This window comes from Rhinatrema bivittatum, chromosome 5 (assembly GCF_901001135.1).
Source record: "Rhinatrema bivittatum chromosome 5, aRhiBiv1.1, whole genome shotgun sequence".
NCBI classification, from domain to species: Eukaryota; Metazoa; Chordata; class Amphibia; order Gymnophiona; family Rhinatrematidae; genus Rhinatrema; species Rhinatrema bivittatum.
The window spans coordinates 239,444,589-239,464,803 of record NC_042619.1 but is presented as its reverse complement, the minus strand read 5'-3'; the positions used below and the strand labels follow the sequence as shown (position 1 = coordinate 239,464,803).

At 43.1% G+C, this 20,215-nt stretch overlaps 1 protein-coding gene across 1 annotated transcript in view; it reads left to right on the top strand.

Annotated features, from left to right (window-relative positions):
- Nucleotides 1–20,215, top strand: part of LOC115092574 (interferon gamma receptor 2-like) — a 68,353-nt gene that overhangs the window by 9,171 nt on the left and 38,967 nt on the right. The window contains exons 3-4 of the mRNA XM_029603556.1: nucleotides 6,970–7,102; nucleotides 14,711–14,877. Of these exons, the coding sequence (XP_029459416.1) occupies nucleotides 6,970–7,102; nucleotides 14,711–14,877 (300 nt within the window). The remainder of the gene's footprint in view (nucleotides 1–6,969; nucleotides 7,103–14,710; nucleotides 14,878–20,215) is intronic.

The following is a 20,215-nucleotide window of genomic DNA, read 5'->3' as shown; positions in this document are numbered from 1 at the left end:
TATTCTGGTTTAACACAGATATAATATTGAGAATCTTACGAATATTGTCAGAGGTGGATCTCCCTGGCATGAAGCCTGCTTGATCTTCCTTTACAAGACCTAAAATCACCATCTGTAAGCGAGTGGTTAGTACTTTGGCTAACAATTTGAGGTCTATATTTATCAATGAAATAGGGCAATAAGAGCCACATAACTTTACATCCTTACCAGGTTTAGGGAGGATGGTTATCCCTGTCGTATTTCCGTTAGGTAATAAATGCTGAACCTCCCTAAGGGCATTAAACATATCTGTAAGCGGATTTGCTAGAACTCCCATAAATGTTTTATAAAAGAGGGGGCGTCTACCCATCTAAGCCAGATGCCTTCCCAGCTTTGAGAGATTTGATAGCATTTTGCACTTCCAACACTTGGATAGGCGACCCCAATAGATCTTGCTCCTTTTGTGCAACTGAAGGCAATGACAGCCTACTTAAAAATTGGGAAATATCAGCCTCTGTGGTGATGTGATCAGTTGCGTACAAAGTTTCATAGAAGTTCATAAAGCAGGTCTTGATCGCTGATAACCTGGTTTGGTCCTGGCCGTGCTTATCTTGAATGACATGAATATGGGATTGTGTTCTCTATCCTTTCAGTTTATGGGCCAGCAATTTACTGGGCTTATCACCCTGCTCATAATATAATTGCTTCACTAAATCTAGTTGATATGCAACTTGATCCGCATCCAACCCCTTTAATTCCTGATGGGCCTCTTCTAAGTTGCGTAATGTATGGGGTTTTTGTCCCTGCTTATGTTCTTTTTCTAGAGCGGATATCCAGCTTAACACTTTTTGCCTCTTTAGTTCTTTTTGCTTCTTGTGATATGTGCTCAGACTAATGAGATTCCCCCGCATGGTGGCCTTCAACCCTTCCCACAGTGTCACTGGAGAGATCTCAGGAGTGCTATTGAGTGTTAAATATTCTTCTATCTGGTCACACACTTTGGGAAAATATAATTTATGTTTGAGTAAACTGTCATTCAGCTTCCAAAAACGAACTCCCGGCTCCCATTGTGGCATATCCACCTCCCACCACACCGGGGCATGGTCAGACCATGTGATATTTTCTATATCAGCCTGCCTCGTATGGGCGCTCAGATTTTTATCAATAAGGAAATAATCAATACGTGAATACGTATCATGTGGTCTGGAATAAAATGAGTAATTGTGGCTGTGGGGGGTACAAAAGTCTCCAAATATCGAGTAAATCCGTCTGCCATTAGCCACATCAAAGAACGCCTATCTCCCTGAAACGATCCATCCTTCCCTGAAGAGGTATCCTTGCCAATCTGAAGTGTCAAATTAAAATCTTCCCCAATCACTAAAAAGCCACCATCCAGGAGAAGTAATTTCTGATTGATCTCATCCAATAACACTCCCTGATTGTGGTTTGGACAGTACACATTTACCAAAATAAACTTGCAGTTATAAATCTCCACCACCAGTATGAGATATCGACCCTTTGGGCCTTCCACCTTGTTAAGTAATTTCATCCCTAGATTATTTGCAAACAGTATGCCAACCCCACTGTATTTAGAATCCGGGGTGCTGGCTGCAAAATATTTTTGGGAAAAGGAGCGCAGCTTCAGTAAGTGTTCATGGTGGCGCCTTAAATGCGTTTCCTGTAAGAAAACTACAGAAGCATGGAGCCGAGCTAGGTCATTACATAACATCTTACGCTTCATTGGCGAATTTAAACCTATCACATTAAGAGAGAGAAATCTAAGTGGAGTCATGATCCCTCATCTCCCCACCATTGCCCACACACCCAAACATACTATGGATCATTCTATCACATTCTAACACAACCATACAGAAATCAGACCCCCCCCCCCCTGAAGATATCTGAAGTCTCCCCACATGTGGCAGACGCCTGAAAGAGGGAGTGACGTCAAGAACCTCCATCCCCTCCCTCGAAACTTATGGAAAAGACATTGAAAAAACAGTCCAGTTCCAGAAAAAGAAGTTATATGAGAAAACACCATAGCAAGTCAAAGTTAAGTCTTAAACTGTATCGATGGTATAGATACTCTGGTGATGACACAGTAGTCCTCACACAGCAAACTCGCAAAACCCAGATGCATACCGAAAGTGTCTGCGCCCGTTAGATCTTCAGGTGGTAGTGTAGTCTTTCCGATTATCGGTATTAGCCGATTGCCAAAGCTCACCCGAGCCAGATGTTCTCTTCAGGCAGCGACCTCCTTTTCCCGCCCTCTGTCATTTTGCAGGTTCCACTACAGGTACGGCTGGGTCCGCAGATGAAGCCATGCAGGGAATCTCCATACCTCCTGCCCGCATAATAGTAATGGCTTCTTCTACTGTTTTGTCCCTGGAGGTCACTCCTTTAACTGTGAATGCCATCCCACATAGATATAGCCAATGATATTTATGATGATCTTTCCGGAGGAATACAGTTACCGAATGAAAATCCCTGTGCTGTTTCAAGGTAGCTGGTGAGAGATCATTATAAACAGAGAAGAGATGACCTTCCCATTCAAAAGCTTCCAAACACCAAACTGCTTTCATTATAGCTTCCTTTGTAATAAAGCTATGAAGACAAATGACGATATCCCTCGGGGTATTTCTTGGGGCCGGAGCCAACGCCCTATGCGTCCTCTCCACCACAATAGAGCAGGGGACTCCAGAGCCTCACTGCCATCCATCGTTGCTGCGGCTTGGAGAATTGCAGTACAGATGAGCTGAACTACTTCAGTGGTATTAGCGTATGCCGGTTCTTCCAGTAGGCCCCGTATGCGTAGGTTATTGCATCTAGTGCGATTCTCTATATCTTCCAATTTCAGCGCAGTGTCCTCCTGCTGCCATTTCAGAGTGTCTAGCTCGGATGTTAACGTTGTAATTCGGGTATCGTGAGCCTCAATCTGTGCTTCGTTGTCCTCCACCCGGTGCCCTAGCTCTTTGATATTGCTGCGTAGGGCAGAAACGGCGTCCCGAAATTCATCCGCCAAAGCTTTAATGTCATTTTTCAGATCTTGAAAACAAACTTGTAGATCTCTTTTTTGAATCGGCTCGACTCCCCCAGCCGATTCCTGCAGCTCCGAACGCTGTTTGTTTCCCACCACCTCCGGGCCCTCTCCCAGCCCCATGGCCTCACAGGGAGCCACAAACCGAGATCCGCCGGAATCAAAGGAAAATTGCTGGAGATCCACCGCTTTTTTCTTAGACGCCATAACTACGCTGTTTAATGCGTCTTATTAAGGGTATTGAGAGCCGATACACCGTTGGAACTGGACGTTTTATCGATTAAAGCTTAGAGGAGAGTAGGAGAGAAATTCTAAGCAGCCATCTTAGATCGATGACGTCACTTCCTCCAGCACAACTGATCTTAGTAGCCTCAGCTTGGCCCCGACAGCTGTGGAACACTTATCTCCTGGACCTCTCCATAGCAGAAGCAATCCGATTGCCAGATCTTCCAGATCTCCTAACGCAGGAAGATGGCACTCTTCAACACCCAATGCATGTATCCCTCCACTTGACAGCATGGAACAAGGAATTTCATTAGAGGCGCAAGCAGTCTTCTTGAACTCAAGAAAGCCTTCCACTACACGGGCTTATGGGTTCAAGTGGAAAAGGTATTCCTCTTGGCGCACATCTAAAGGAATAGAACCATTGAACTGTTCGCCAGAGGCCCTTCTGGACTAACTTCACAGTTTATATCAAACTGGATTAGCGACAGCATCAGTTAGAGTTCATCTCAGTGCTATTGCCACCTATCATAGATCACACCAGGGACAATCCATTTCATTTCACCCATTGATCTCCTGGTTTCTAAGAGGCTTACTACACCTCCGACCGCCAGTTACTAAGCCTCCAATACCATGGAATCTAAACCTGATCCTAGAACAACTAATGCTTTTTCCATTTGAACCGCTTGACTCGGCTCATATAAAATACCTCACATGGAAAGTGGTATTCTTAGTAGCAGTGACTTCGGCACGTTGAGTCAGTGAACTTCAGGCCTTAGTTCACTACAGCCCATATCTTCAATTCTATCATCATAAAGAAGTAATGAGAACTCACCCGTCATTTCTTCCGAAAGTGGTCTCTCATTTTCACTTGAACCAGTCAATTGAACTGCCAACGTTTTTCCCTAAACCTCACAACAATGATAGTGTTCTTTACATACATTGGACTGCAAGCATGCTCTCGCTTACTATAAGCAGAGAATGCATTCCCTAACACGGGCATCACAACTATTTGTCTCCTTTCATCCTGAAAAGATGGGATCTCCAGTAACAAAAAGGACCATCTCTAGTTGGATAACACAGTGCATTCAATTCTGTTACGATAAACATGATTTATCTCTTCCTTCAGCGCCAACAGCTCATCAGGTACGAGCAGTAGCGACATAATTGGCTCACTTAAAACACGTACAACCGAGTGACATTTGTAAAGCAGCCACCTGATCTTCTCTCCACACATTTACATCGCACTACTGCCTAGGTCAACAATCTAATGATGCAAAGATGGGCAGGGCGGTTCTGTATTCTATTTCAGAGTGATTCCTTATTCGACTATCCATGTCGTATTAGATCCCGCAAACCACGATTACAGATACCTACAGGCATGATCAAGAGCTTGGGACTCCTATGACAGCATGGCTAATTCAGCCCTGCTATCGACGGGAAAAAGCAAGTTTGCTTACTGTAAACGGTGTTTCCGTAGATAACAGGATGAATTAGCCATGCTGACCCATCCGCCTCCCTGGATAGTCAACACATACTACTGCCGTACCTATACTGCTTAATCACAGACTGAGGAGATTGCTGTTTCCTGCGCGGGAACTCATGCGCAGCCGCACAGAGCAAAGCTCTGTTTCCTTCTTAGGAAGCTCCGCCTCCCGGGCCCTGATTGACAGTTCCCCATGACAGCATAGCTAATTCATCCTGCTATCTACGGAAACACAGTTTATGGTAAGCAAACTTGCTTTTACTTGTTTTACCCCAATATATTTTATTTCTTATATTCATACGTTTTAGAATAAACTCTGAATAACTTTTAAGGCTTTCTTATAAATTTCCTTTCGAGAGTCTGTTTTCAGTTGTTCCTGCTGTAGCTAGGTTTGAGGTTGCATCATTGTGATGTTCATATCCTCAGAGCACCATATGAGCATGAGTGCCTCATTTTGCTTACAAGATGTTTGCCCTTCACTTTTGCAAGCTTTTTACACTTCCTGCCTTGATTATTGCAACATCTTACTGGCCGGTTTACCTAGTTTTGCCCTCTGATTTCTGTCCCTTCTGGGTTCTTCAAAATTGTAGACATTGACTCCTCTACCAATTACTGAGCTGCCAAGTTACTTAATTCTGGAGTATTTTTAGGGGAGGGGGCAAAGGGGCTAAGATCTCAGTTTCAGGAGGAAAATGAGAAGTTCTGTCTTGGCTAATCTGAGTTTCAGATGGTGGCTGGACATCCAAGTGGCAGTGTCAGGCAAGGGTTGTGATTTGGCTGTAGATGCTGGATGAGCATTCAGGTGCAGAGAAGTAGATCTGGGTGTCATCCGTATAAAGATGATACTGGAAACTATGGGAGGTGATAAGATCACCAAAACAACAAGTATAAAGAGAGGAGAGCCCAGAAGAGAGTCCTGAGGGGTATCAGCTAGTGGCAAAATAGCTGAAAGTGTGATGAGAGCATTAAAAAGAGAACCATAATAGAGGAGGGGTGCAAAAATCAGGTGAGGGCATAGACATCGATGATCTGCTGTGTCACAGGCATCAGATAGCTTGAGAAGGCTGTGGACTGAAGAGACCTTTGACCTGGGCCATGAAGAAGTCACTTGATACTTTGGCAAGAGCTGTTTCAGTGGAATGAAAATTGGAGTGGATTAAGAATAGCTTGAGATGTCAAGAGGCAGGACAGAATGGTATGTTCATGTAGTTTGGATGCAAAGGGAAGGAGGGAAATGGGACGATAGGGCATGTGATGGGTTTTTTTTTTTGAAGCGTGACATGATCACAGCATGCTTGAAGGCCATAGCAACAGTTGCAGTAGAGAGGGATAGGCTGAGGATATAACAAATGGAAGAGAGAATCATGGAGGAAATAGAACTGAGAAGTTGGGTGGATATGGAGGTCAGAGGAACAAGTAATGAATTTGAAGGAGGTGGGAAGATGGGCAGTTACTTCCTCCTATGATTTAGCAATAGGAGGAAAGGATGGCTGCAGGAAGGGTAGAAAGGTGGTGGTGGCCTAATAGAGACCTGTGCCCTTCTTCTCCAAATAACTTTTGAAGTATTCATCCAATTTCATTCAAATTTACGCCAAAGGTTTGAGAGTGCCTAGTGACCCCCGGCTCATGCTTTTCACATGCCCTCGATGCTCCTGGCCCTGACACAGAATCCCTTCTTTTTGTTTCAGTTAATCTCATGGAAATAACCATATGCACATTTCTGTCTCCAAGAAGGAAATATTCACATGTCTTTTCTTATCCTGTGGTAGTGTTCCTTGTATTTTTACATTTGTTTGGCACAAAGCTTCTGGCCCAGGCTTCCCACGTACCTTTTCTTGAATAGCTCTTGGTCACTCCAGCTCTTTAGTGCTCGTGAATCATGGTGGGTGGTACAAGATCTAACACAGCGATACAGAATCGCTCCCTGCCCTCTCTTTATCTAGGTCTAAAGCAGTGGGAGTGGCTATAGCAGGCACTACCAAAACTCCAAACCCTTGTTTTGTCTTGGGAAAGAAAACATGGAATGCAAATGACTTGGTTCTGTTAAGTGACATAGTAAAAAGAAAAACTGCAAAAGAAAAGGAGATGTGAATGTGGCTCTGGAAAGTGGGAAAACATCTATTTGTATATATTTCTTTCATGACCTGGAAAAATCAGTCAGTACTCACATTGATTTTTAACCTCCTAAGCTGAAAGAGTTTTTAAGAAATATTTTCACAGTCTCTCTGCTTTGCTTTGATTACAGAATCTCTATCCAAGCTGCCTGCTCCGCAGAATGTAAGAATTCACTCCTACAACCTAAAACAGGTGCTGCTCTGGGATCCTGTGCCTGTGGAGGATGATACGGGCAGAGTGACATACTGGGTGGAGTACATTGGGTAAGTGAATGTGAATCGCAGATTGGCTCTGCTGCACTCTAATGCGAAGAGCATTGGAGCAACCTCATGATGCTGGATTCGTGACAAAGGAAGCAGTGCTCTCAACAGCAGTATGTGTCCCCCATTGACTCTTGCTATAGCGAGGGCTGGTGCATCCCATTAGGCGGCCATGTGGTGCCGTGAGCGGAGCCTATCCCGCTCGTGGCCAAGACGAATAGAGGCTTGGCTGGCTGAGAGCAGTGCCCATCCTGCTCACGGCTGAGAAAAGCAAACACGAGCGGCATCTCAGTGAATGAGGTAGGGACTGGGGGGGGGGGGGGGGGGGGGAGGGAGCTGGGTGAGCGCAAGGCAGGTGGTTTTGCCTAGGGCGCCTTACACCCTTGCACCAGTCCTGTCTACTGTTCCATTTATTTTATCCTGGGAAGAGTTTTCCCATTGACCTGAGTGTGGGAGCATGAGCATTCAGTTTTAGCCTGCACCCTTTCCTGCTGACTCTACCATGGCCTCCTCAACCCTTCAGTCTTTAGCACTTAGCACACCCTATCTTTCACCAAGGCCTTGGAATGCCTCATCATATTCTATGGTGAAATCCTCTGTTTTCATAGCTTTTTGTTTGAAAAGTTCCAACCTGACAAATAGTGACTTATTGCCAGTGTTCAGTGGTTTGGAAAGAGAGGGTAGGAATGCAGTTTTGATCCCTACCAGTGTCAAACTGTGCAGATTTTGGCTCCCGACATCTGCAGCAGTGGATCAGAGCAGCACGCAGCGGTCTCTAGTGGAAGACTGCCCCTTAGTGGCACCTTTAGAAGTGTGATTTGTTAGCCCCTCTAGAAATCAGCTCTCCTAGAGCAGGTTTGGGCAACTTCTTTTTAACTGGGGCCACATTGCTGGGTCTCATTTGTAGCAGGTGCTGGAGTGGGGGGGGGGGGACCCCCTTTTGAGCTCCTTCAGTGGGAGGTTGGGGAGTCTGCCTTGGAGCTCATACCATTTCTCAGTCACTGTCGTACCTGTCTCCTCACTCATACACACGCTCTTACTGTCTCTCATGTATACACTAATTAGTGGGTAGTGAACCAAATTATATTTTCCTAGCTAACTTGATCAAGCTGATGTGAAGCATGCTTTGAACTATGCCTGCCCCCACCCCTTCTAACCCCACACATTTCTGCCCCAGTGCGGCTCACTCTGGTATGCGAGCTGCTGTCAAACTTCTTTTTGAAGACTCTGGCATTTCTGGAGGTGCGTGCGTGACACGTTACCTATCTGGGAACTCATGGCGATGTCAAAAAAAAAAAGAAAAATAGGACAGGGGGAGGAGAAAAAGAGCACTACTGCCATTACTTCCCCTTCCTCCTGGCTCTGCCGCCTCCTTATTCTCCTGGTTGTCTTGCTTTGGCTTGTGCTGGCACAAAGAAATACCCCCTTTCCATTCTAAATCTCACTGGAGTCAAAGTTTACATTGGCCAAGAAGCTTCACTGGCTAGCGATTGGTCCTCAGCTAGCTGTCCTTCATGTGCATTCCAGCCTTTCGATTGGATCCAGCCTTCCACTGCAAACATTCTGCCACTGGGGGTAGAGTAAGGGCTGCCACTTGTGCTCCTCATAGTAGCTTTTGTCCCTATCACCAGCATGGTCACATCCATGCAGTGCGGCAACTGCCTTGAGCCTCACTGCCATGCCAAGATAGGAAACGAGAACAAGGAAATGTGGAATCTGGCCTCTTCCTTTTCTTGGGATTAGAGCGGTCCAGCAAATAAACCTGCTTGCTCCTGGGTCTGGTCACTCTTCCTGCTGTCCTACCAGAAGGCGGCGTCGGTGGGCTGGTCAGAATAGAGCAAGGCAGGAGGTGGGCGGGTTGCATTAAACGGGGGTGAAGGGCTGCTTCTGGCCCCTGAGCTGTAGTGTGCCCATCCTTGTCCTAGAGAACATGCTGCAGTGAATCCAATATCACTGCAGGTCATTAAGGCAATTTCTGAATTATTCATCCAAACTGCTAGCCTAATGGAGTCCCAAGCACTGGGGTGTGTTTGTATTTAAGATGCTCATGTGACTTGTGGTTCACAAGCTGTCTGCTTGAAGCAGTCCACGAGTAGCAAGGAGCAGAGAGTCTGGGAAATTGTACCTATAGATACCTGCAAATTCTGCAATTTGTTAGCCTTGGGTGCAGTCCATGTGGTGATATAGGTCAAGAAATGAAATGAAAATGTTTCTTTGTGTAATGGGGGAAAAGTGACCTAGAAGACAAGATTGTGCATGGCATTGGGGTGGGAGAGGGATTGCTATCTCTGTGAGGGGTGACTAGAAGAGGACAGGAAGACTTGACTGGAGTTACTGAAAGGGATCAATAGGGAAAAAAATTGTAAACATAGAAAAAGTTGCTTATATCTACCTTTTGAAAATTTTGTGTACATCCAGATGGCTAAATAGCTTGCACTTGCAGTGATGGAAGTGCATGGGATCGCAGCGTATTGCAATACTGACGCTGCAAACTGGTGCTGGGTGGGAGAAGAAGGGTTTTTTTGGGGGTTTTTTTTTTTAATTTTATCATTTTCAGCAAACTTACAAGTAAGAAAACACAGAAAAAGAATGAGTAGCATATAGAATATCTAAGAAAGCATCATCCAGCAGAATATAAATTAATTTCCCTTACTCTTATTCCCAATTTAGGAAATAGTTTGAGGGGGTTGGAATACAGGGAGATCATAAGCAATAAATAAAGACAAGGTAACAGGTTTAATGTGCTCACTGCCTCCTTATTCAAAAATCTTCTAGATATTTATTAGACTGGGTAGTTATGTTCCTGGCATTAATAAAATGGTAGAAGGAAAATAAACGAATCATTCTGAGAGCATATCAAGCAATTACAAGGATATCTTAAAGAAAAAGAGTAACAAAGAGAGATTATCTGAGGCTTTAAGGAAAGCAATTCTCGTCTCCTCTCCTGAGTCACACGTGTGAAATCCGGATATAGTCGGATTTCTTGAGTGAAAGCAGACGGAGATATTTAAAAAATATATCTTCACTAATATCTTGCTCATTTTAAAAAGTGATCAGGAGAGTAGCACTTTCATAGATGAATTTTCCAAAAATGTACTTAAATTTTCCAAAGTCTCTGTTTTTTTTCTTGAACTTTAACCAGTATAGGCAGAAAAACTATTTTATTAAGAAGGTAATCTCTCTTCCTCACAGGAGGTCTGTTGTTTTTTTTTTTTTAAACTTTAGCTTACCCGAGGTGGGAGTGGGAGGGCTAGCAGAGAGAATCTTGCTCAAGTTTTGACATTTTTCATTGGAAGGTTGGTGGGGTTACAGGCTCCGCTAGTACAAGCCTTTTAAATTTTATATGGAGGGTGAGTGGGGGGATGGCAGGTTCTTTTATTTTAAAACCTAAGAGTGATATTAATAGGATATCTTCTGAAGATATCCAATTAAGTGACAGGTTATCCAACCATACTGGCTATATTCAAAAGATGGCCAGTTAGGTTTAAAATTAGCCGGCTAACTTTAATCAGGGATATTTAATAGGATGTTTATTAATATCCATGACAAATCTGGATATTTTTAACCAGATAACTTGTTCGCTTACTGAATATGGATCTCGCATGTGGAAAAATGTTTTTTTTTCTTATGACTTTTTAAAAAAATATTTTCCCCTTTGCTTTTTAATGTGGTTTTTTTTTCCATTTTATTTGCTATATAAACAGATTGATACAATATCAGTGTGCATTAAATTGGTGCTCATGATTAAGCGCTCGCTCCCTTAATGCGCATTGATCCACCTCTCCCATGCGCTTGATTTAATATTTAAATTGGCTGCCATAGTAAAAAGGAGGTGCTAGGTGAAATTGTGCACCCCTAGCACCTCCTCGGCAGTGGGCATGCAGGAGAGATGGCTGTTAGGTTAGGAAAATGGACGCTCAATTTTATGAGCATTTTCCTAACCTGACCTCCAGCACACTTTTTTTTTTTTCTTAATTCTCCTATTTCAGTTCCTCTGACTTAATATTGCAATTATGCCCCTTTAAGTTGCAACGATATTAAGTCGGAGGAACCGAAAAAAGGAACAGAAACGCAGTATTTTCTGCTTTTCTGTAATTTTTTTGGGCTCCTCAGTTGACAGCTGTTCCAGGCAGGCGTTTGTTTTTGTGGGTTAAAACGTGTGCATCGAGCGCACCCTTTTTTTTTTTTTTTTAAATCGGTGGGGGAGGGGAATAGCCTCATCAACATGAGTTTACATGTGATGAGTGCTAATCCCGTTTTGCATCAGGGGTTATGGACATATGTCCAATTGTGTGAACTGTGCGCTGTGGCCAGCACACAGTATTGCATGGGCCTGTTTGTTTTTATTTGTTTGGGATTTTTAAAACATTTTAACTTTTTTTTTTTTTTCTGGCAGGATTGAGGTTTAAAACTTTTTTTTTTTTTTGTTTATATTCTTCTGCCTTCCAGACTGTCTTTGTCTCCTCCCCCTTCAGCTCTCTTCTATACAGAGAGCAACTATGGGCCACTGTGGCCTTCTTTAGGCTTGGACCCGCCATGTCGGCAGCAGATCCCATTAGGCCTGGACCAAGCCCAGCAGCTGGTACTAGATGCGAATTTTTAGGCACTTGAGTGACAGGGTGCCCTGGACTTTTCCACTCCTGTGTGTGTGATTGCATGTATGGAGGGGACAGATGAAACCACATGGCAGCAACAAGTCAGCAACAGTGAGAAGGGGAGAGGAGCTTCGTGGAAGGGGAAGAGGCTCTTGGGAGAAGCGAATGTTAAAATTATGGTTAACAATAAGTTTTGGACAGAAAGAAGAGGTATAATTTGTTTGAAAACTAATAGTTGTACAATGTGTGGATGATCACTAATGTTGATGGACACTGGCATTTTTACTTTATGCATTTTACTTTATGCATTTGGCTCCATGGCGATCCGGGAAACTACAGACCGGTTAGCCTGACTTCAGTGCCAGGAAAAATAGTGGAAAGTGTTCTAAACATCAAAATCACAGAACATATAGAAAGACATGGTTTAATGGAACAAAGTCAGCATGGCTTTACCCAGGGCAAGTCTTGCCTCACAAATCTGCTTCACTTTTTTGAAGGAGTTAATAAACATGTGGATAAAGGTGAACCGGTAGATATAGTATACTTGGATTTTCAGAAGGCATTTGACAAAGTTCCTCATGAGAGGCTTCTAGGAAAAGTAAAAAGTCATGGGATAGGTTGCGATGTCCTTTCATGGATTGCAAACTGGCTAAAAGACAGGAAACAGAGAGTAGGATTAAATGGGCAATTTTCTCAGTGGAAGGGAGTGGACAGTGGAGTGCCTCAGGGATCTGTATTGGGACCCTTACTGTTCAATATATTTATAAATGATCTGGAAAGAAATACGACGAGTGAGATAATGAAATTTGCAGATGACACAAAATTGTTCAGAGTAGTTAAATCACAAGCAGATTGTGATAAATTGCAGGAAGACCTTGAGAGACTGGAAAATTGGGCATCCAAATGGCAGATGAAATTTAATGTGGATAAGTGCAAGGTGATGCATTTAGGGAAAAATAACCCATGCTATAATTACACAATGTTGGGTTCCATATTAGGTGCTACAACCCAAGAAAGAGATCTTCGTGTCATAGTGTGTATGTTTGGTTGTAAACCGTTTTGATTAATTCTTTGAATTGTAAAAGCGGTATATAAACATTTTTAAATAAATAAATAGTGGATAACATATTGAAATCATCGGTGCAGTGTGCTGTGGCAGTCAAAAAAGCAAACAGAATGTTGGGAATTATTAGAAAAGGAATGGTGAATAAAACGGAAAATGTCATAATGCCTCTGTATCGCTCCATGGTGAGACCGCACCTTGAATACTGTGTACAATTCTGGTCGCCGCATCTCAAAAAAGATATAATTGCGATGGAGAAGGTACAGAGAAGGGCTACCAAAATGATAAGGGGAATGGAACAACTCCCCTATGAGGAAAGACTAAAGAGGTTAGGACTTTTCAGCTTGGAGAAGAGACGACTGAGGGGGGATATGATAGAGGTGTTTAAAATCATGAGCGGTCTAGAACAGGTAGATGTGAATCGGAGAAAGTTCTTTTTTACTCAACGCACAATTAAACTCTGGAATTTGTTGCCTGAGAATGTGGTTCGTGCAGTTAGTATAGCTGTGTTTAAAAAAGGATTGGATAAGTTCTTGGAGGAGAAGTCCATTACCTGCTATTAAGTTCACTTAGAGAATAGCCACTGCCATTAGCAATGGTTACATGGAATAGACTTAGTTTTTGGGTACTTGCCAGGTTCTTATGGCCTGGATTGGCCACTGTTGGAAACAGGATGCTGGGCTTGATGGACCCTTGGTCTGACCCAGTATGGCATTTTCTTATGTTCTTATGTTTAAGAAAAATTAATAAAGATATTGTGGAGAAAAAAAGAATGTTTTGTAATAAGTACTCTGTGCCTGACATCCCAGTCTGTGAGCTTTACCCACATGTTTTTGGTATTGTAAAAATTTACTTTTAGTTTGAGCAAACCTTGTAAACCAGCAGTTCTACCTATATTGCTAAAAATATTGGTTGACCTGTTTCCAGCCTTGTTGTATCTTATTACATATTTTTGTCCTAATTTGATAATTTTGGAATAACAGATTGGTAGAGTCACATTCTGCTTTGAATCTGTCTTCCCCTGGGTGTGCTAGGTTCATGCTGTAAGTGCATTAATGTGATGTCTGCATGAGGTGCTAAGGAGTTGTCAGCACAGTATCCAGATTCATGTAGATTATGAAGATCGGGGAGAGGGAGCACTAATTTGCAGGACCTTTCAAAAGCTTTAAACTTTTTTTTTTTTCTTATTTTTTAAATAATGTTTCCTAGTGTGTAGCCAGATGGACTCAGGAGTTATATGCTCCCCTGCTAGCAGATGGAGATAGATTTCAAAACTGATGTCACCCTAGATACACCCCTGCAGTGACCTCAGCTCCTCAGTATCTCTTCGTTTCCTAGCAGATGTGAACGCGCTTTCCCTATCGAGATCACCATACTCTTTAGAAGAAGAAATGTTACCTTTAAATTGGAGAAAGATTGAGCCCCGCTCTCCTGCCATGATATCTAAAGATCCTTTCCCCAGTTGAGAATTCCTGAGGCAGTTTCCGAGATCCCTTAGAGGTGTGCTTGGTCCAGTTGCCGGTTCCCGGCATAGACATTGCTGCTGTGGATGTACTGTTGAAAAACTGTATATGAAACCTCCTCTATTTTTATACATTTTAAATTGTTTTTACATATTATGTAGTTCCCTCTCTAGAGATGACAGCGTAAATATTTTAGTAAATATTCTTCTTCTCCTAGGCCCACATGAAGAAAACATCTGAGCAGGCTTTGTGTGTGAGAAGGCCATGAGCCCAGGGTCGGCCCTTGTCTTTGGAGTTCTAGAAGGATTTGTTGTGCTTCAAAGGAAGGATAATTACTCAGATCGGAGTGCATTATATGCAGTGTCATGTATGGGTTCCCCAGATACCATTCTTGCTGTGTGGAAACTTAAGTCTGTTTCTGGGGACTGCTCTATTGACAGTATTGGAGCCCCAGTGATGAAACTGACAAATATTTTTCTGTCTTGTTTAGCCATAATGACAAAGACTGGAATGAAATAAACTGCTCGAATATCACAGAAACGAAATGTGATTTTGAACAGCACGTCTACTGGAGAGTTACACTACGTGTTCGAGCAATGCTCGGCCAGCTTACATCTGATTGGGTGAACACGACGGAATTTCAAGCAGACCGAGACAGTAAGACTCTCTCTGTCCTTTCTCCCCTCCCCTCCTCTGCCTCTCCTCATCTCCCACTCCTGCTTACAGCTGTATTTTATGGGATTGGATGGAAGCATGGGATGAGCTCTGTCTCCCATGGGCCAGGAAGCCTGTTATGTGTTGATTTATGATACTCCAAGTGATAAACATTGGGCTGCACCCTTCAGATAATTGTCAAAACTTTTTTAAAGCATAATTATACAGGGGGAGAAAGGTTCCAGGTCAGGAGCTTGAGGTAAACAGCACTCAACCTCTATAATATGCACAAAACAATCAGGCATACCCTTTATATTAAATGTGAAAGTTGTTTACTCATGTAACCAAAGGAAACCATTTCGATCTGACTGTCCATGATAGAAATGGAAACATTGGTATATTTTGACCACACAAGTATACATTGTAACCCATATATTGCTTGTTTATGTTTCCTTCAGTCATTAAAAAGACCAGAATAACTAACGTGTGAATTTTCTCCTTTTTGGTCTTTATGTTGATCAGAAGCAGGATTGAATCGGCAGTTTTGAGAGATTACGGGAAAGCTCCAGTATCAAGAGAGCAGCTCAGAGGGAAAAGGGGGAGGAGATTTACTGTGATTCATGGAAGGGTCCATATAGATAATGGCTCTGAGGGAATAGAGGGAGGAGATTTGCTATGATCCATTGAAGGATCCAATCAGAGAGCAAGTCTGAGGGATGTGGGTTTCTATCTCTCTACAGATCAGTGTGTTTGATATAGAGAGAAACTAGGCAAATAGTGGACAAATATTAGGTTTGACTATCTTTTCGCAAATATTTGCTGTTGTAAAAAGGGAATATTTGTCTGCTTTTAAGTAATGTTTTGAAACCCTCCTGAAGTGATTTGAAAGGGCATGAATAAAGATATTTGGAGTGCAGAGGAGGAGAGCAAGATTAACTCTCAAATTATTGGGCTCTGCTGTAACTCAGGTATCACCCCTAAAGAGTTAGTCACCCACCTAGATACTTGGCTCACATTTCAGTGCCACTATAACATTTTCAGCTCTAACAAACTTTGTACTTTGATCAATTTTGGTACAAGGTTTCACACGACTTTGCAGATGTTCCCTAGAAAACTTTGTTTTTAAATATCTCTACAGTTTTGATTTGATTTTTTTTTTTTAACTTGTTGACTGGAATAAAAGCTTTGGTCATTTTGGTTGATTGTTCTTTATTGCTAATATATGGATTTGAGGGCAGGTAAGAAGTCAAGCCTTCAGTGTTTTGGGGTTTTTTTGTCACTGGAGTCTGTAGCCTCCCTTAGCCCACACAAGTGATGTTGGCGAGCAGAGCCCTTAAGAGGCAGCTGGTCAAGGAGAGCAGGAAAGCTTTCACCTATGAAGGCAGCAGGGGCAGGAGAGGATTTTGCAGCTGCTAGCCATTGCAGCCCCCATGCTGCCCAGTTTTGCTGGTTGGTTTGTCCCTAGTTTCTCTTCTTCCATCTTGGGAAATGGCAACTGTTCTTCCACCCCTTGAGTGATGTCAGCAAGCTGAGCCTTAAGACTGTTTCCCAAACATTGTGTCATGGAGAAGTTACCACTGCCTGATGCTTAGGTGCAGACCAGCACCTGGGCTCTGCTCTCTGCATCTTGCAGCAACAAGAGACACTAGTGGTGACTTTTAAGCATGCAGGAATTATTTTCTGAGCTCATATGTAATCGTGCGCGACTCTGCTTCCTAACTATTTTAAGAGCCTCAGAGTGTTGGAATTAATGGGTAGCATGGATAGCTGCAACTACTTTGTGCAGCATTCACATAGAAACAGAGAAATGATGGCAGAAAAAGAGCAAACGGTCCAGCCAGCCTGCCCAGTGAGCTTATTGGTAGCATCTGCTGCGCCATACGGGTCACCTTCATATTTAGTTTCCCAGACCGTCAGCCAGGGCCCTTGGAGGTTGCCGTCTGACAGCATAAACACCTCTTTTGCTCTGGCTGATCGCCATGCCTGTGAGACGAGGAAAGTATGCACTGAGCTATGGGTGTGATTTATAGCGAGCGTTGGCAGCAGCAACTGCTGCTGAGCTTGGCAGCCACTTGCTGTTTTCTCTTACAAATAGAAGGAGATGAAGACAGAAGTGGGGAGCTCTTCTTAAATAGAAATGACAACAGAAAAGGACCAAATGGTCCATCCAGTCTGCCCAGCAAGCTTCCGGTAGTATCTGCTGTGCCGTGCAGGTTAACCTCATGCTTATCAGCTTCCTAGACCATAAAGGTCAAGGCCCTTGGTTGCTGTTATAATCCAGTTCCCCATTACGCCTTGCCTTTGAAGCAGAGAACAGTATTGGAGTTGCATCAAAGTATCAGGCTTATTGGCTAAGGGTAGTAACCACTGCATCCCCAGACCGTAAATGTCGAGGCCCTCATTGGATGCTGTTCAAATCCAATTCCCCTTTTCCCCCTGTTGTTGAAGCAGAGAATACCAGGAGCTGAGGGGGGCAGGATAAAGAGAAGTCCATGTGTGGTGAGGAGCTGAAGGTAAAGAAGGAGAAATCCGCAGGCAGTGGAGGTTGCAGGAGTATCTGCAGGGTGAGGAGTATGATGTGCCCATGTTGATAGGTGAGAGCAGAGAGAATGAAATAAAGAGCAGCAGGAGAGAAGGGAGGTGTGGGGGAGGGGCTCAAGGTGAGATTCCTTTATGATGCTTAATTGTGTTTGCAATTTATAATATAATCCACTTTGTGATGTTTTTATGGGAAACTGACTCAAATTTGGAATTAAAGTAAAGTTTCAAACTGACTGGAGCCCAAGGAAGTGTTAATGAAAAACAAATTGAAGCTGTGGGTAACCCACAAATATAACTTGTACTTCATCCTCCGGTGCCAGAGGAGCCATCGAGACAGTGGGGAAAATTCATGGAGGAACAAAACAGGCAGCAGTCATCTGTACCTGGGATTTAAAAAAAAAAAAAAAAAATAAATATATATATATATATATATTATATATATAATTTATTTATTTAACAATTTTGTCCATCTCCAGGGGCAGCAAAGGAGATGCCATGGAGACCATTGGGGTATTTTCCACATTAGTGGGGGCTGTTTGTGACCAGCCACTTTAAGGCATGAATCCAAGATCATCGGCATGTGAATTAGCGTCCCGATGCTCCTGGAAGAAGTTAGCTACATCTCTTGAATTGTAGCTAACTTCAAATCAAGTAATATAGCTTGTGATTTTTGAGACAAGCCACATTATTTGATGTACATTTATTAGGGTAGTAATGAGCTGATTAGCATGCACTTACATGTTATCCAGCTCATTAGCATACTCACAGTGCCAGGGGCAGAATAACATGCAGTATTTTATGTTTACGTACTTTTATTGAACAGTATTAAGACAAAACACTCGGTTGACACTGGTTTCTGGAGTCAATCACATGCAGTATTTTAAATACAGCACAGTCTACATATCAGTATCCTAGTCCATTAAAATGGAGGCCAGTGTTGCAGGAGGACCTTGTGAGACTGGAATATTGGGCTTCCAAATGGCAGATGAAATTTAATTTGGACAAGTGCAAGGTAATGCATTAGGGAAAAATAATCTATGCTGTAGTTACATGATGTTAGGTTCCACATTAGGAATTACCACCCAGGAAAGAGATCTAGGTGTCATACATTGAAATCGTCGGCTCAGTGTGCTGCGGCAGTCAAAAAAGCAAACAATGTTAGGAATTATTAGGAAGGGAATGGTGAATAAAACGGAAAATGTCATAATGCCTTTGTATCGCTCCATGGTGAGACCACACCTTGAATAGTATCTGCAATTCTGTTTGCCACATCTAAAAAAAAAAAAAAAAAAAAAAAAAATATACTGTGGACCCTCGAGTTACAACTGGCTTGACATACGAACAACTTGGGTTACAACCAAAATTTTAGTTTTGAGTTACAACCTGAATGCCGGCCAAGGCCATGTGTATCCGCTCGTGCGTGCAGTTGCTTCTAATTGGGCGTTTTTTCCTGTCAATCGTGGTTTTTTGGGCTTGTTGGTTGGGACATCTGCTCTGCTGTTGCAGTGATTGGCTGCTGCCGATGAGGCCTGTCCATCTCAGGCGCACCCAGAGCTGCAAATGTTCACAGGATCACATAGGCAGCCCCGGCACGGCATTGCAGCAAGCAACAGCATCACTGGTGACCAAGAAAACTTCTGTGCAGCAGCAGAAAAGGAGTGTAGCACTCAGCTGGCTACAGCAAGGTGCTGGGAGGGGGAAATGAGTGTTCCCTGTACGTACCCGAATCAGTCCAGACTCCTGGGTTCTGTCCGCTCACCAGCAGATGGAAGCAGAAAAAGTTCCAACTGACTCCGCCCCTTCCGTGAGGTGCACCTACAGTACGTCAGTATTTTTCTGCCTCCAGCAGATGGTGGAGGTGCAAAATCTACAGTCAGGTTTTTAGTCAGTTTTAAAATAAAAAGGGAAAAAGTAGATATTTTGTTGTAAAATGTAACCTTTTCTTTTAGTATTTCTTATTTTACTTTAAAAAAAATAAATAAGTTTTTTTGTGGAAGAAGGGTAAGCGGAGACTAGCCTCCCAGGGAGTTGGCAGGTCCTGAGGGGACCATCCTCCCTGATATTTGAGACTCTTGGCTTTAGGGGTTGAGAACCCTTGTCCTCAGTTTGTTGCAGCTTCTGGGGTGATACCGGGGAGCCCGGTTCACTCACCCCGCGGAACAAAGGACCCAGCTTCTATCAGGTCGTATATAAAAATAAATAACTTATTATTTCATTATAGCCTTTTTACTTTGCCGGTCGGACTCCCCGTTACCTTTTTTGCTGCTTTGGGCGGTCGACGGGCTTTTTTCTTTTGGTTTTTTTTTTTTTTTATATTTTCTTTTTCTTAAATTTTATGATTTACATAATTCAACATTACGGGGGTAGGAGTCGTCAATGCCTTGGTTCTTCCATGGCCGATGAACATTCTGCTTTGTGTTTCCTCCTTGGCCTCTCATAGGCAAGACTCTTCGACGCATAGAAACTCATCCGGAGGTGATTCTGGTAGCTCCGGAATGGCCGAGATGTCCTTGGTTCGCAGACCTTGTCACCCTCATAGTGGATGGTCCACTTCGTTTTTGGGACCTTCCCAATCTTCTCTCCCAGGGTCCCATTTGTTTGGAAGAGGCAGATCGCTTCTCTCTAGCGGCCTGGCTTTTGAAAGGTGTCGTTTGAAGGATAAAAGTTATTCTGGTGAGTTAGTCGCTACTCTTCTCATGTCAAGAAAAACTTCTACCTCTCTGGCTTATGTCAGGGTTTGGGGAGTTTTTGAATCTTGGTGTGTAGAGAATCAGGTAGTTCCTACTCGGGCTTTGATTCC